The sequence below is a fragment of the Ostrinia furnacalis genome, unplaced genomic scaffold, assembly GCF_004193835.3.
Source record: "Ostrinia furnacalis isolate ACB-3 unplaced genomic scaffold, ASM419383v2 OfSCF3323, whole genome shotgun sequence".
Taxonomy (NCBI): Eukaryota; Metazoa; Arthropoda; class Insecta; order Lepidoptera; family Crambidae; genus Ostrinia; species Ostrinia furnacalis.
In genome coordinates this window covers 165666-178027 of record NW_021133562.1, presented here as the reverse complement: position 1 = coordinate 178027, position 12362 = coordinate 165666, and the positions used below count along the sequence as shown (strand labels likewise).

General features: G+C 38.2%; 3 protein-coding genes across 4 annotated transcripts; 2 read left to right on the top strand and 1 right to left on the bottom strand.

Moving 5' to 3' along the window:
• The first annotated feature begins 1992 nt into the window (after positions 1–1992).
• Positions 1993–7656, top strand: LOC114357723 (uncharacterized). Of its 2 annotated transcripts, XM_028311473.1 has the most exons (6): positions 1993–2128; positions 3435–3797; positions 3971–5185; positions 5490–6368; positions 6491–6783; positions 6901–7656. In XM_028311473.1, the coding sequence occupies exons 2-6, from the start codon at positions 3438–3440 to the stop codon at positions 7508–7510; spliced, it is 3357 nt and encodes a 1118-aa protein (XP_028167274.1). In that variant the 5' UTR covers positions 1993–2128; positions 3435–3437; the 3' UTR covers positions 7511–7656. The 2 variants fall into 2 exon arrangements, with proteins under 2 accessions (XP_028167274.1, XP_028167272.1); XM_028311471.1 differs by lacking the exon at positions 5490–6368 and having other exon boundaries at positions 2002–2128.
• Positions 7657–7890: 234 nt separating this feature from the next.
• LOC114357707 (IQ domain-containing protein K-like) lies at positions 7891–9906 on the top strand. Its single transcript, XM_028311454.1, has 5 exons — positions 7891–8221; positions 8467–8606; positions 8888–8982; positions 9092–9221; positions 9720–9906. The coding sequence occupies exons 1-5, from the start codon at positions 7966–7968 to the stop codon at positions 9810–9812; spliced, it is 714 nt and encodes a 237-aa protein (XP_028167255.1). The 5' UTR covers positions 7891–7965; the 3' UTR covers positions 9813–9906.
• On the bottom strand, positions 9842–11727 carry mRpS34 (mitochondrial ribosomal protein S34). Its single transcript, XM_028311455.1, has 3 exons — positions 11456–11727; positions 10904–11152; positions 9842–10064 (listed from the first exon to the last, which is right to left on the bottom strand). Exons 1-3 carry the CDS (start codon positions 11636–11638, stop codon positions 9909–9911), a joined length of 588 nt encoding a protein of 195 aa, XP_028167256.1. The 5' UTR covers positions 11639–11727; the 3' UTR covers positions 9842–9908.
• Positions 11728–12362: the final 635 nt, after the last annotated feature.

The following is a 12362-nucleotide window of genomic DNA, read 5'->3' as shown; positions in this document are numbered from 1 at the left end:
CTGAAACGAATGAGCGTCTTACCAAGCATAAAACAAAGATCGTTTGGCTTATGCCACAACAATCAAGAGTTTTGTTTAGTGGTTGGGGTTTTAAACATTTATTAAAATAGGTTCTATCAAACAATTTATTAATATTCTGTAGCTTGTATTATGTCGTATCCACTGATCACGTCTTCAGCCAAATCGAATCCGCAACGCAGTTGGCGTTTATGTCTATTGCGAATTACTAAGGCCCAGAACAGACGGTGAAACGCAACTGCAACGAAACTGCAACTGCTAGTTACTTTTGAATTGCATCTAAGTTTCTGCCATAGCGTCCGTTGAGAGACCACGCATGACACGACCAGTTTGAAACTTTCAGTTTCAGTTTCATTCATAAGAATCATCAGAAAGTTGCAGTTTCGTTGCACCGTCTGTTCTGGGCCTAACAAGCTGCCATCAACTTCACAACAACAGTAGTATGCTATGGCTATACAAAAATTGCAACACAAAGCTTTATGTCACTGCATGACTTCGGCCTGCATTATGAAATGGCACACAAGTATGAATGTACACTCAAGAATAAATCCACATAAATCCAACTTATCGTGACGATTAAGAAGCATGAGTTTGAATCGAGTTTTGAGCTTAATAGAACCACCAAATATAAGGGAATGATTACACTATGCCTGAAATACGCCTGATTTTGAGTCGTCCGCAGATTACGAGTATTTTGACCGACTCAAGCAGATTCTCCTTAATGCCTCACGACACACGAACTTTGTTTAACTAACAGCTACCTATTAACGAAACTAATGAATTTTATTTTATCTGAAGTTAAATTAACGAGCAGAAAAAAGTTGCATTTAACAGGATTAAAAACGATGTCATCGATGTCTGCGGGATACCCCGAAGGCCAATCTCATTGAGGACACTGAGTCACTCTGCGACCTCAAACCAACTCAGGACTCAAGACACGCGTTGCGACTTATGGCCATGGTGTAACAAGTTATGAATAAACACAGTAAACAAATCATATTAAGTGATAACAACAATTCATTTACAAAATATAATGCATGCGCGCTAACGCGTTGATGTCTTTTCTATGCTTGATGATAATTTCGCTCGCTATGTAATAACTATTGTATTACATTTACATTATCCAACTAAAACGAAACGAATATAATTGAAGCATTACTACAAATCAGTAATAATAACGTTTTAATATAAAATTATTACAACAGGCATACATCTGTTTTCTTTTACGCCATCAGAACTTTAAAATTAACGCAATAATGGGTCAATATCGTAATTCAATGCTATTAAGGCAGTTTTAGGGTGGCAATATCATTAAAAAGTATGTCACTGATCCTTATAGGACCGAGATGGCTGGGGAAAGCGAGGTATTGGCCTAATAAGGGATCCTCGCATTAGATAACTGCATTGTGTTGTAAGCATCAACAAAATTATAACAACTGACCAATGTCCACACTTTCTCACTAGTCGATCGAGGAGTTTGTTAGAGTGAAATGTACTCGTAATAAATATTAGAAACGAGATATATCAATAAAATTACTTATTTATTGAAATAAATCGATGCAATAATTAAAAAAACAAACAAACAATTGAAGCACGGGTGATATTTTTTTACTAAAATAAACTGACTCTCGAGTGCAATAAATTACTCAATATATTTATTATTGAGGTGTATTTTATGTTCCTGTTGCATAGACACTGCAATCGTGGTAATACCCAAAAACAATGGCACACAAGATCCGTAAAGTTGACCTCAATCGAACCCAGTTGCCTAACGTCTACTCGGAACACACTCGTCAATGAAATACTCCAAGGGTTGATCAATGAGACGCAAATGACGTCAGTGCCTGTACCACTACACCATTCAACGGCTTTTGATATCGCTAACTTACATCGAGATGTGACCAAATTGGAACCCAAACAGAGTCTATTGGTAGGAGGCAGAAACGCCAGTCTTACAAAATCGCTGTGCGTGCATCTTTGCCTCGGACGAAGTATAAAGCGTTGTAGTGATAGTTTGAGAGGCATTCGTACCCAAACAGTGCGACGGTGTGGTGGTGCAAGAGAGTTGAAGATAAACATTAGTGATAAATAAAGGATAACTGAAACAGAAGTAAGTTTCCATCAAGTGACAGAAAAGTGATATTTTAAAATGTGCGCGAAAATATTTGGGACTTTATCAAACAGTTGCAGTGCTGAAATTGCGCCAGTTTTTACTGGTGCCAAAAGTTGTAGATAATTTTAAAAAATCAGGCAGTACGTTGCGTCGTTTCCTGTGCTACAATATCTGTATTTAAAAATAATCAAGTGTCAGCTGTGCCTTGGATACGAGAGCTAATCCTCTCAGGTTCACGGGAACTTTCACTTTCCCTCGGAGGAAAGTCCTCCGTTCATTACTTGCAACCTAACGAGATCGCTACTGTTCTTGACAATAGAACAATGCCATTTAATTTCCTGTTTACCGCGTTTTGATGATTACTGAATAATTTTTACATGATAACAATCAAAACAATGTCTAATCGCTTTATTCTTTTATTTATTTCAATGGTTTTAGTTTGTGTAATTTATTATTTCTTCATAAACGGCCAATTATAAAATTGTTACAAAATTCGATATAAACAAGAGTAATATTATTTTTATATTTTTACATCATTATTTAAAATACTGAACTTTTTATGTCGCATTATAAATTAGATAATGTCTATTATAATTGTATTGATGAAACAAACACTTTCTTCCATTCAAGTCTCTTACTTTATATCACACGCTACTTTCCGCTCTATTGTTACGATTCAGTTAAGTTAATAAGAAAACTCCTAGATCTATTTGATGTATAAATAGGTGAAATTTGCATATAAGAGGACTCGTAATAAGTCGTTTCGTTGTGCTGTAACTCGTTGCATAAATAAACAAGATAAAAGCATTTCCGAGGTTGCGTAACTGTTACGCCGCAGTGACGCATCGGTCGCGACGCGCGCGGACTGCCGATGGGCCACTCGCGCCGGTTTTCGGTGACACTGACACCAATAACACTTTCGTTACAAAACAATGGGTGACACCAATCATCAATAATATTATGCTACCATTGTTTATATGCTCATCTTCTGAAATCAGATGACATATATGTTTGATCTTTGCATTACATAACAAGCTTCAATTTCTCTGAATTTGTAAACTATTTACTTAATAACTGAGCCATGATTCAGATTTCTGTACATAACGTCGACTTATACAACGCGTGAGAGTGCTTTCGAGAGCCCACGTTAGCCTGCGCCGGCGCAGCCGCTAGTGCGCTGACATTATGGAGTCTTACATAACCCGACTGTCCGCAAAAGTAAAAGTGATTCTTCGCCTACTAAAGTTTCGAAACAAAGACATGCTTTAATAAACAAGGATTAAATCACACTTATTTTTTCCAGATCATGCGGTGGTTTACTGTTACGTGTATATTGTTACCGTTAATAATAGCGAGCACATCGGCGGAATGGTCTTGGGGACAAGAATCGAAAGCAGAGGGTAAACAGGAGAATGCTCAGCAAACTACAGACTTGTTACAAGGCGAAGAACTTCCGAAAGCTGAAGAGAAAAGTTCTGATTCTAACAGTACCGTTCTGGATGACATCGTAGACGAACTGATCAGCAGCAAGCAGGGCAGGAGTTTGGGCGGTTTCGACGACGACGTGTACAGCGATCCCACGATCAAGGAAGCCTTGGACGCAGGTGATGACGCTGAAGCAAGAAACCTCATCAAAGGACGCCTTTGCACTTTAGGACTCATTCAAGTAAGTATTCTTTAAAAAGTAGTTCATACTGAACAAAATAATAATAGCACTAATTCGATTCTACGTAATATTTGTTACATAGTCATGCCAGTTATACGCAATTACATTCGTCTTTATTTGTAGATTTATAAGTAGTTTAAGTAATGATATTAAGTATTATTTAATTATTTCAGTGCGATGAAGATGACACCCAAGAAAAACGAACCTACTTGTCACCAGATGAACTGATTTATGCTCAACCTGTTGACATCAAGCCAATTGGCAAACCCATTGCGTCCATTCCCGTCCGCGGACCACCCAGAGCCTATGGACCACCTAGGCCTATGCCTACTTACCACACACGCCCGCAGAAAGTACCCCCGAAAAGAGTCGGATACGGAGGTAACTTCCGCCCTGGATTCTCTGAGAAATACGGTGTCGCAGGAAACAACTTCCAGTTCTCACAAAGCAGCAGCGGTGGACTGTTTAATGGACATGAGGCGAATTACGTAACTAAACCACCTACATATGCTAATGACAGCCCTTACAACTTCGATAACAATAAACCAAGCTACAACAAGGGCTCTTCGCAATCAGGCACTAAAACAGACTCTGTAGTACAACAACATGTTCACCACCACTATGTACACAGTGATGGAGACAAGGACCCCAAAGTTATTATCAAACCTGTCGCTATTCCTGTAGGATCAGTAGGACACCTGGCGTCACAATCTCCTCAGACTTTTGGACACCAATCAAGCGATATTATCACAGCCGGTGGTGGCGACTACAGTAGCCTTAGTTCCGGAGGTTTCAAACCAATGACTGGAGACTTTGGTGGATTAAACAGCAAACCAGTATATGAATCTGACACTATATACGGATCCCAGTATGGCCACAGCGGTTTCAACAAAGAAGGATCTAGTATTTTAAGCCAGGGTTTGCCAAACCAGTACCAAAACAATTTATTCGAAGACCAGCAAAAATATGGTAACTCTCTAGGATCGTATGGATCACAGAACAGTGAATTCTACAAAAAAGAACTCAATGTTGGTTCTGCTAACAATTTGTACAATCAGGGTGGATCATTCGGAGCTAATGGAGCTTACCAAGAAAGTTACCATGTGCCAAAGGCGCAAGGACTTGACTGCGTGTGTGTAAACTATGACCAATGTCCCAGCCAGGAGGTCATCGGCCGCAGAGACGACTTATATTTGCCCATCGATCCTCGTAACAAAGCCAGCGAAATCACCGCGCTGACCGATGAACAAATTGATAACATAACCAAATTAGATGCAGCTGAACAGGCTAACCAAAATGCTACCACTGAAACCAAGAAAGTCAGCAAGAGGGAAACGAAAGAAGCTGATGATAACAAGGCTGAAGAAGCTTCGAAACAAATTGAAGCAGTAAGTAAACACCTTTAAATGACTTACATTAATCTTACACAATCATTGTAACTAACACTTATTTTGAAACCTTTCGTCGCCACCCATTTAAAAACATATCATCATTTTTCATTTATCATAGACATGCGTGTATAAAACTGGGGTAACATTTGTTGCATTCGGAAATGTGTATGATCCGTATTTAAACCTGAATGTAACAGCTTTCAAAAGAAACACTAAACAATGGGCATTGACATAATTATATCTAACATTGGATTGATACTTTAATTATAACATTAATTTACAAAAGTAAATATTACTGCAGCGCCTCATTGGATTGGCCGGCTACGGCGGCAATGGCGGCAATAGCAACAAACAAGTGCAGCCCACGTTTGGTGTCTCTTTTGGGTTGCCCCAGCCTTCCCACGGCGGTTATCCTATCAATCCTTTTAACTCAAATCCTCTATACAACCCCTATGGTCCAGCACTTAACAGCGGAGGTCTAAACTTAGGTTTAGTCTCAGTAAATCCTCTTCTAGCAGTTCAGGTCACCAAAAATGATTATGGCGAAAAAATCGTCAAGCCCTTTGTTAATTTGCACGTCACGCCAAATGAACATGTAGTTAACAAACTATCCAATATATTTCATGAGAAAAAGTTATACCTTCTGAATAAGCATGAGCATTACCACCACTTCAATCCTCATCATGACCACCACTTCAATCCTTATCATGACCATCACTATCCAGTACCCCATCATCCTATACAGCCAATATACAGTCATAATCATCATAATCCTCCACCGCACTATTCACACCATGGGCCACCGCCAGTTTATTCCCCACAATACAATCAATACAAGCCATCGTATGGTCATATACACCCGTATCAATCTCACGAGCCACCTAGTTATAATGACGATTACTATGATGACAATGAAAATGTGCCTAATCATTTTGATGATGGCGCTGATTATAATAATGTTTACCAAGGTGGATTTTATGGCCCTGGTTTTGAAAGAAATGCTAACATAAGTGCAAATGATAGACAAGGCACATACGCCAATAGGCATGGTTACTCCCGTTCCCTTTCCCTTCCTCAAAATAGACCTGGGGCTAACCGTGGAGGCCAAACTATCCGATTCCCTGAGAACAGGAAGAAGAGAGAAACCACGGTAGAAAAATCTGTTGAAAATATACAGGAGGTAATACTAGACCTATCTGATATAGTGTATCATATAAAAATAGGATAGAATCACCTTTTTAAATCAGTCAATTACTATTTGATATCTCCTGAATATGTTTTTAATAATCATTTTAATTTCAGCGTCAAGGTTACTTCGGTCGTCCTCCAGTTCAACAATGCAGACAGAACCAGGTTTGCTGCCGTAGACCTTTGAAACCTCAAGCCGGAAACAGAGGCCAGTGTGGTATCAGACATTCCCAGGGAATCAATGGTAGAATCAAGACCCCATCTTACGTCGATGGAGAGAGTGAATTTGGCGAATACCCATGGCAAGCGGCTATTTTGAAAAAGGACCCCAAGGAGTCAGTTTATGTGTGTGGAGGAACATTGATTGACGCTAACCACATAATGACTGCAGCTCATTGTATTAAATCGTAAGTTCTTGCTAATGTTTTTACTTAGTGTTTACTATACATATTTATTTTCAAAGTTAAATCATTAAAGGGATGCAATATTCAGTTAAAATAAAAATATTCCCTTAATTATTTCAGATACAAAGGATTCGAGCTGAGAATTCGTCTTGGTGAATGGGATGTCAACCGTGACGTCGAGTTCTTCCCCTACATTGAGAGGGACGTTGTCTCCGTCCATGTCCACCCACTTTACTACGCTGGAACTTTGGATAATGACCTCGCCATATTGAAAATGGACCACCCTGTTGAATGGACCAAATACCCTCACATCAGCCCGGCTTGTCTGCCTGACAAATACACAGATTACGCCGGACAGCGATGCTGGACTACTGGATGGGGCAAAGATGCCTTTGGCGACTACGGAAAATACCAAAACGTATTGAAAGAAGTCGATGTCCCAATTCTGTCTCACGGTCAATGCCAACAGCAGCTGAAGCAAACGAGATTGGGTTACAACTATGAGCTGAATCAAGGTTTCCTCTGCGCTGGTGGGGAAGAAGGCAAAGACGCCTGCAAAGGTGACGGTGGCGGTCCCTTGGTGTGCGAGCGTGGAGGCACGTGGCAACTCGTGGGGGTGGTGTCCTGGGGTATTGGCTGCGGCCAGCCTGGCGTTCCCGGCGTCTACGTGAAAGTCGCTCACTACCTCGACTGGATCTCTCAGATTACTGGCAAATTCTCGCCATACTGAAGCGTTAAATCTATTTTGTAGACGCAATGAGTCACAAATTGACTGAATGTTATATCATATTTATTATTAGGCGCTAGATTATATTTAATATTTATTCTTACTTTGGATGGTAATATCCAGAGACACGAGTAATCGCATAATGCAGATAAATTTTACAAATATATTAAATATTGAAATAAATAAAATGTTTATTACTTTTATACCTCCCACTTTTAACATAATTAAATATTAAATCTAGTAGGTAGGTATTTTAATAAATTATGAAAGCACTGAACAATAGACAAATTACAGCATATTAGAGCCTTCTTACTACACATTTTTCAAAAGCATTTAATCTGTCGGTAAACTTTTGACACTTACCATAAATGTTATTGCTTCGATGTTTGTTTTTGTTGTGCACTGCTTTCGAATTTTACTATTTACTGAGAAAATAATCAAGTCTTTCTGTGAATAAAATGGCAGGGAAAACTACAGACCGTAAAGGGAAGGGCAAAGAAACTAAATCGGCCGTTAACGAGTTAACAGAAAATCTAGCGGCGTTCACTTTGCCCGACAGTCTGCCCTGCTCCGAAGTAGAATTCCCTGTCCTCATCAAAAGAAAGGCTGGTGCTAGCTGGAAGCAGATACTGGAGGAAAGTGATGAGAAATTCAAAGAAATAGAAGCGTTTGCCGAAAGCAAGAAAGAAGCAATACCAAAATCGCCCTTTTTAAGTAAATACATACTAGATATTATAATTTATCAAATGCTTTGAGTACTTAGTAGCTCATTAGTTAGGTAAATTGCGCATTAACTCATGATAAAAGAACCTCTCTATATTCTTCACTTGCTTATCCAAGAAGTAACTATCTACTTACCTAGTTCATATCATTGAAAAAGCTTGACAGTTTTAATTAACAAAATTACATCATTTAGACCCTAAAACATAAAACACAATGCAACTCTTTTCCCGACACAGAGACTGAATGCGATTACATCAAAAGTGAAGTTTTCGAACATCTCATACCGGCTTTGGAGGAAACTCTGAATAAAGCTAAGATCTGGGAAGCATTATTGCGTCAAAAGTGCTTCTTCAATGGCATAGATCACATTGTTCAGGTAAAAACTGATACTGATATATATAAAATCTGTGTCCCGCTGTGTGTTGTTCCCCTAAAAATAATTGTGAGCAAAGTTGCAAATCAACAGCAGCAGTAGACAAGTAGGTACAGTGTTCTGGGTGTACATACACATTCCAAAGAGAAATCGCCAAAGCTGATACTATGTTACATTATCCATGAGTGACGATGGGAACCATATGGGTTAACTTGGTGGGTTACAGATTAAGAATCAGAATGCAACGAAAAGTACAACAGACCTCACAACTCTTTCGATTTCAGATTTTGTGGAACAATAATCCTAGATATCCAGAACGCAAAGACAAAAACGTGCATTTATTCAACATGCCTTGGGTCCGTGCTTACCTCAAAGAGAAGTAAGTACTATATTCGAAAAAATGTCTTAAGAAATCGTTTAAGTACTTACGCCAAAGAAAGGTGGGTCATGGTGGGCACAAAATACCAGAACTTATTTTTTCATTTCAGTCCACGACCATATTACCCCAAGTCGTGGCTGTGGCCCGAAGACTACGCTGCCACCTTGATACAAAAAACAGTCCGACAGTACTTCGTACAAAGAGAAGAGGAAGTCCAGGAGATGCGTGACTTCTGGAGGGTAAGTTCAAAACATTGTAGCTATTGAAAAAGTCCCTACTTGTGTTTAATAATGTCCTTAATAATGTGACTACATAATTTTTGGTAAGCAATTTAAAATCCAAATATTGTAGCCATTGCAAATGAAGCAATTTAATGTGCGCAAATCAAAATCAATCAAGGTAGTTTGAGAAAAATATCCTGCCTTGGTAGGTAACTACTACACATTTGCAAACAACTTCAATGAGAAATCGTGTCGTGAGATCATGACGGAATGATCGAGCTCTTTGGCGCTCCTTGGGACAGTCTTAGGTCCAGCAAACTGTAATGAGGGCTATCGAATTTGCCCTCACCAGTTGGCGCCACTGTAAGAAGGTCCAGTCACTAGGTGGTGGCTGACAGTGACACCATTGTAGAGTAAGGTCCTGCCAATCGCCAGTAGTGCCAACCGGTGAGCGCAAATACGATACCATTCATTGGTTGATGATGAAATAAGTAAATACTTTTATATTAATTTCAGAAACTGGAGGTGGAGCGCAACGTCCATGATATGGAAACCAATCCGTATTTAGCCAAAAAATTCGCATCGATACAAAATTTCCGCAAAAACTGATGAACTTAGAGATGTCTTAAATGACAGAATATTTTTTTAAACAGCTTTAATTGTAATCTAATTAATTAAACTATAAATACAGAACAAATGTGTGTTTTAATTCAGCTGCACTCCTTCATAAAGAGAGAGACTAACTGGTTTCCCAAGGCCCATAGTAAACTGGACGGTGGGTTGCTCACCGGGCTCTGCAATCCTTAGGACTCGGTTGGGGCTCTTGTTGTAGCTTAGAGGCATCACATACTCCTTCATAGTCTGGAATGAGAAACAAAATTGTATTAAACACCAAGCATACTTTCTGATGAAGATTGGGTTTTCTGTAACATGTTTTTTCTCAAAGCGTTGGTGGTAGGGCCCAAAAGATAAGGAGAGATTATTTTGATGTTCTTATATGCCAAATATTAGTCTTAGTTGAATGAAGATTTTTCATTATTCATGTTGTCTTGCTGTCTGCTGAGACTGAGAAAAATCTGCACATAGGTACTTTCATAAAATTTATTTATATTAGAATACTGAAAAAGTTTGAAGATTTATACTTCTTATTTATATTCAAGATAGTCTTAAGAATAAACCCTAGTGGTATTTGACGCACCCGTGGTGGACGCCCCCGATTTAAATAAATTTAATATCATATTTTTTTCGGCTTTTGCACTAAGTACAGTCAACGAAAAAAGTTTCACAAGCTAATTATTATACTAAACTATGCATGTTTGACGCTATTTATGCAATATGGGAGCAAAATTTTAACCCAAAACCAGCAGTAGTAAGAAACAAAAAACTTTTGTAGGAATTATTTTCATTTCATTACATTCATTTTTGTGTTTAATTCTACTGGCCTAATAAATATTTATTCGTTTATAAACATTTTTGTGCCTGACTGTACATTTGATTAAAAATTGCTTCAAATCGAATTTAACTGACCGGGGGCGTCGACCACGGGTGCGTCGAAAACTGGGGGACTCGGCCACGGACCCGTTTTTATAGTCTATCGATATTATTAATGTACTGTGTTTTTTTCAATGATAAATAAATAAAAAATAAAAAACTTAAATACGTAACGTAACATTTAGAAGATAAGATCAGTACTTAATTACCTCTAAGCCCTTCTTTTCATGATCCTTCACAATAAACTGCTTCATTAATGGAGGCATTTCAATTGTGGTTGGTAGAATAACTTCTGGGAAATTGTGTTCCTTAGTTACGGAGGCCAACAGTTTGGCCTCTTCATTCTTGGGTATGAGCTTGTAGTCGGGCTTGTAGGAAGTGCGGTAGATTTCCGTAAGAGTTGGCAGTTTACGTCCCCTGAAAGTCTTTTCAACCCAGATGCGAACTCTACGCCGTTCCTGTAATGTTACATTAGAACCGAAGTTAGAGATCTAAAGTAACTATTTATTTCATGTTGTAACTAAGATCAGGTTTGTGGTTTGATACCGCTATATTATGTAAATCAAAGGGCCTGGGCCCTTTCATTCCCTTTATATATAAAGTTGTTTATGTGTTTATTATAATTTTAAGCCGCTATAAAAGCTTACTTACAAATTGAGTGCTATTAACTTACACATTGCTCTCTGTTTTGATTGAAAACGAAGGCATAAAAGAGCTTGAGTTTCGAGTTCGAAGGGCATCAACAATATGCAAACACTTACCTCATCAGGACAAGTTTCCACTTTAACTATTTTCATGAAACTTGGTTCAGGGTAGCGCTCGAACACGGATCGCACAATAATTCTTCCAACTCCTAAGTTTTTCAAACTTCCTACAATCTCCCACAAGGTTTTACCTTGAAAATTGGTGGTTCTTCCAACATATTTGATAACGGGAGAAGTCATTTTATGTTTTATCCAGTTAAAATTACTCAATTTAGAATAAAATCTCACATCAAAATAGAGTTAGGTTAGGATTCCTTCCTAACATCATTTTTTATATGTATCGAAGCAAGTACAACCTTAACAGCTTATTATTAGGGTGCAAAATTCTGTGAGAAATGCTTGAAGATAAAACAGATGACACTGACGTTTCTCGAATAGCTGACATTGACAGCTATGAACAGTATTGCCAGTTAGAATAATATATCAGAACATAGTGTATCTGTGCCGATAACGATCAAACCGTTATTTATCGTTTTTGTAACGATCAACCTGAGCTTTAAAAGCTATTCGCGTGGTGCCGCGTAAAAATGATATTTAGTATTGTTTTACCCATATTTTGCCTAATATTAAGTTCACGAATATCGGAATTCTTGAGATTGTAATGTAAGGAGCTGCACAACAAATTGACAGATTGACAGATTCAAAAGATCGTAATCACTTCGCAGCAGTTTTAAATATTAGTCATAACACAGGTCATAGTAAATAATAGGCCGAAACTGTTAAAAACTTCAAAAATATAATTAAAATAATAATAAAAAAAACAAGTATTTTACTAATAAGTTGGTCATCTAACTCATCGTTAATAAAGGGAAAGAAATAAATCAAATAAATAAATAATTTGCGTACTCTTATTTTCAACTCACTATTTTCACTGCGCTTTTTAGCACCATGCATTCAGGAAAAT

Excerpts from the sequence above, each read along its gene's own strand:
- mRpS34 (XM_028311455.1), bottom strand. The coding sequence starts at position 11,638 with ATGACTTCTCCCGTTATCAAATATGTTGGAAGAACCACCAATTTTCAA. Across the intron at positions 11,153-11,455 it reads TGGAAACTTGTCCTGATGAG|GAACGGCGTAGAGTTCGCAT; the intron begins GTAAGTGTTTGC and ends GTAACATTACAG. Across the intron at positions 10,065-10,903 it reads ATGAAAAGAAGGGCTTAGAG|ACTATGAAGGAGTATGTGAT; the intron begins GTAATTAAGTAC and ends TTCTCATTCCAG.
- LOC114357707 (XM_028311454.1), top strand. The coding sequence starts at position 7,966 with ATGGCAGGGAAAACTACAGACCGTAAAGGGAAGGGCAAAGAAACTAAA. Across the intron at positions 8,222-8,466 it reads ACCAAAATCGCCCTTTTTAA|AGACTGAATGCGATTACATC; the intron begins GTAAATACATAC and ends TTCCCGACACAG. Across the intron at positions 8,607-8,887 it reads GCATAGATCACATTGTTCAG|ATTTTGTGGAACAATAATCC; the intron begins GTAAAAACTGAT and ends TTTCGATTTCAG.
- LOC114357723 (XM_028311473.1), top strand. The coding sequence starts at position 3,438 with ATGCGGTGGTTTACTGTTACGTGTATATTGTTACCGTTAATAATAGCG. Across the intron at positions 3,798-3,970 it reads GCACTTTAGGACTCATTCAA|TGCGATGAAGATGACACCCA; the intron begins GTAAGTATTCTT and ends TAATTATTTCAG. Across the intron at positions 5,186-5,489 it reads CTTCGAAACAAATTGAAGCA|CGCCTCATTGGATTGGCCGG; the intron begins GTAAGTAAACAC and ends ATATTACTGCAG.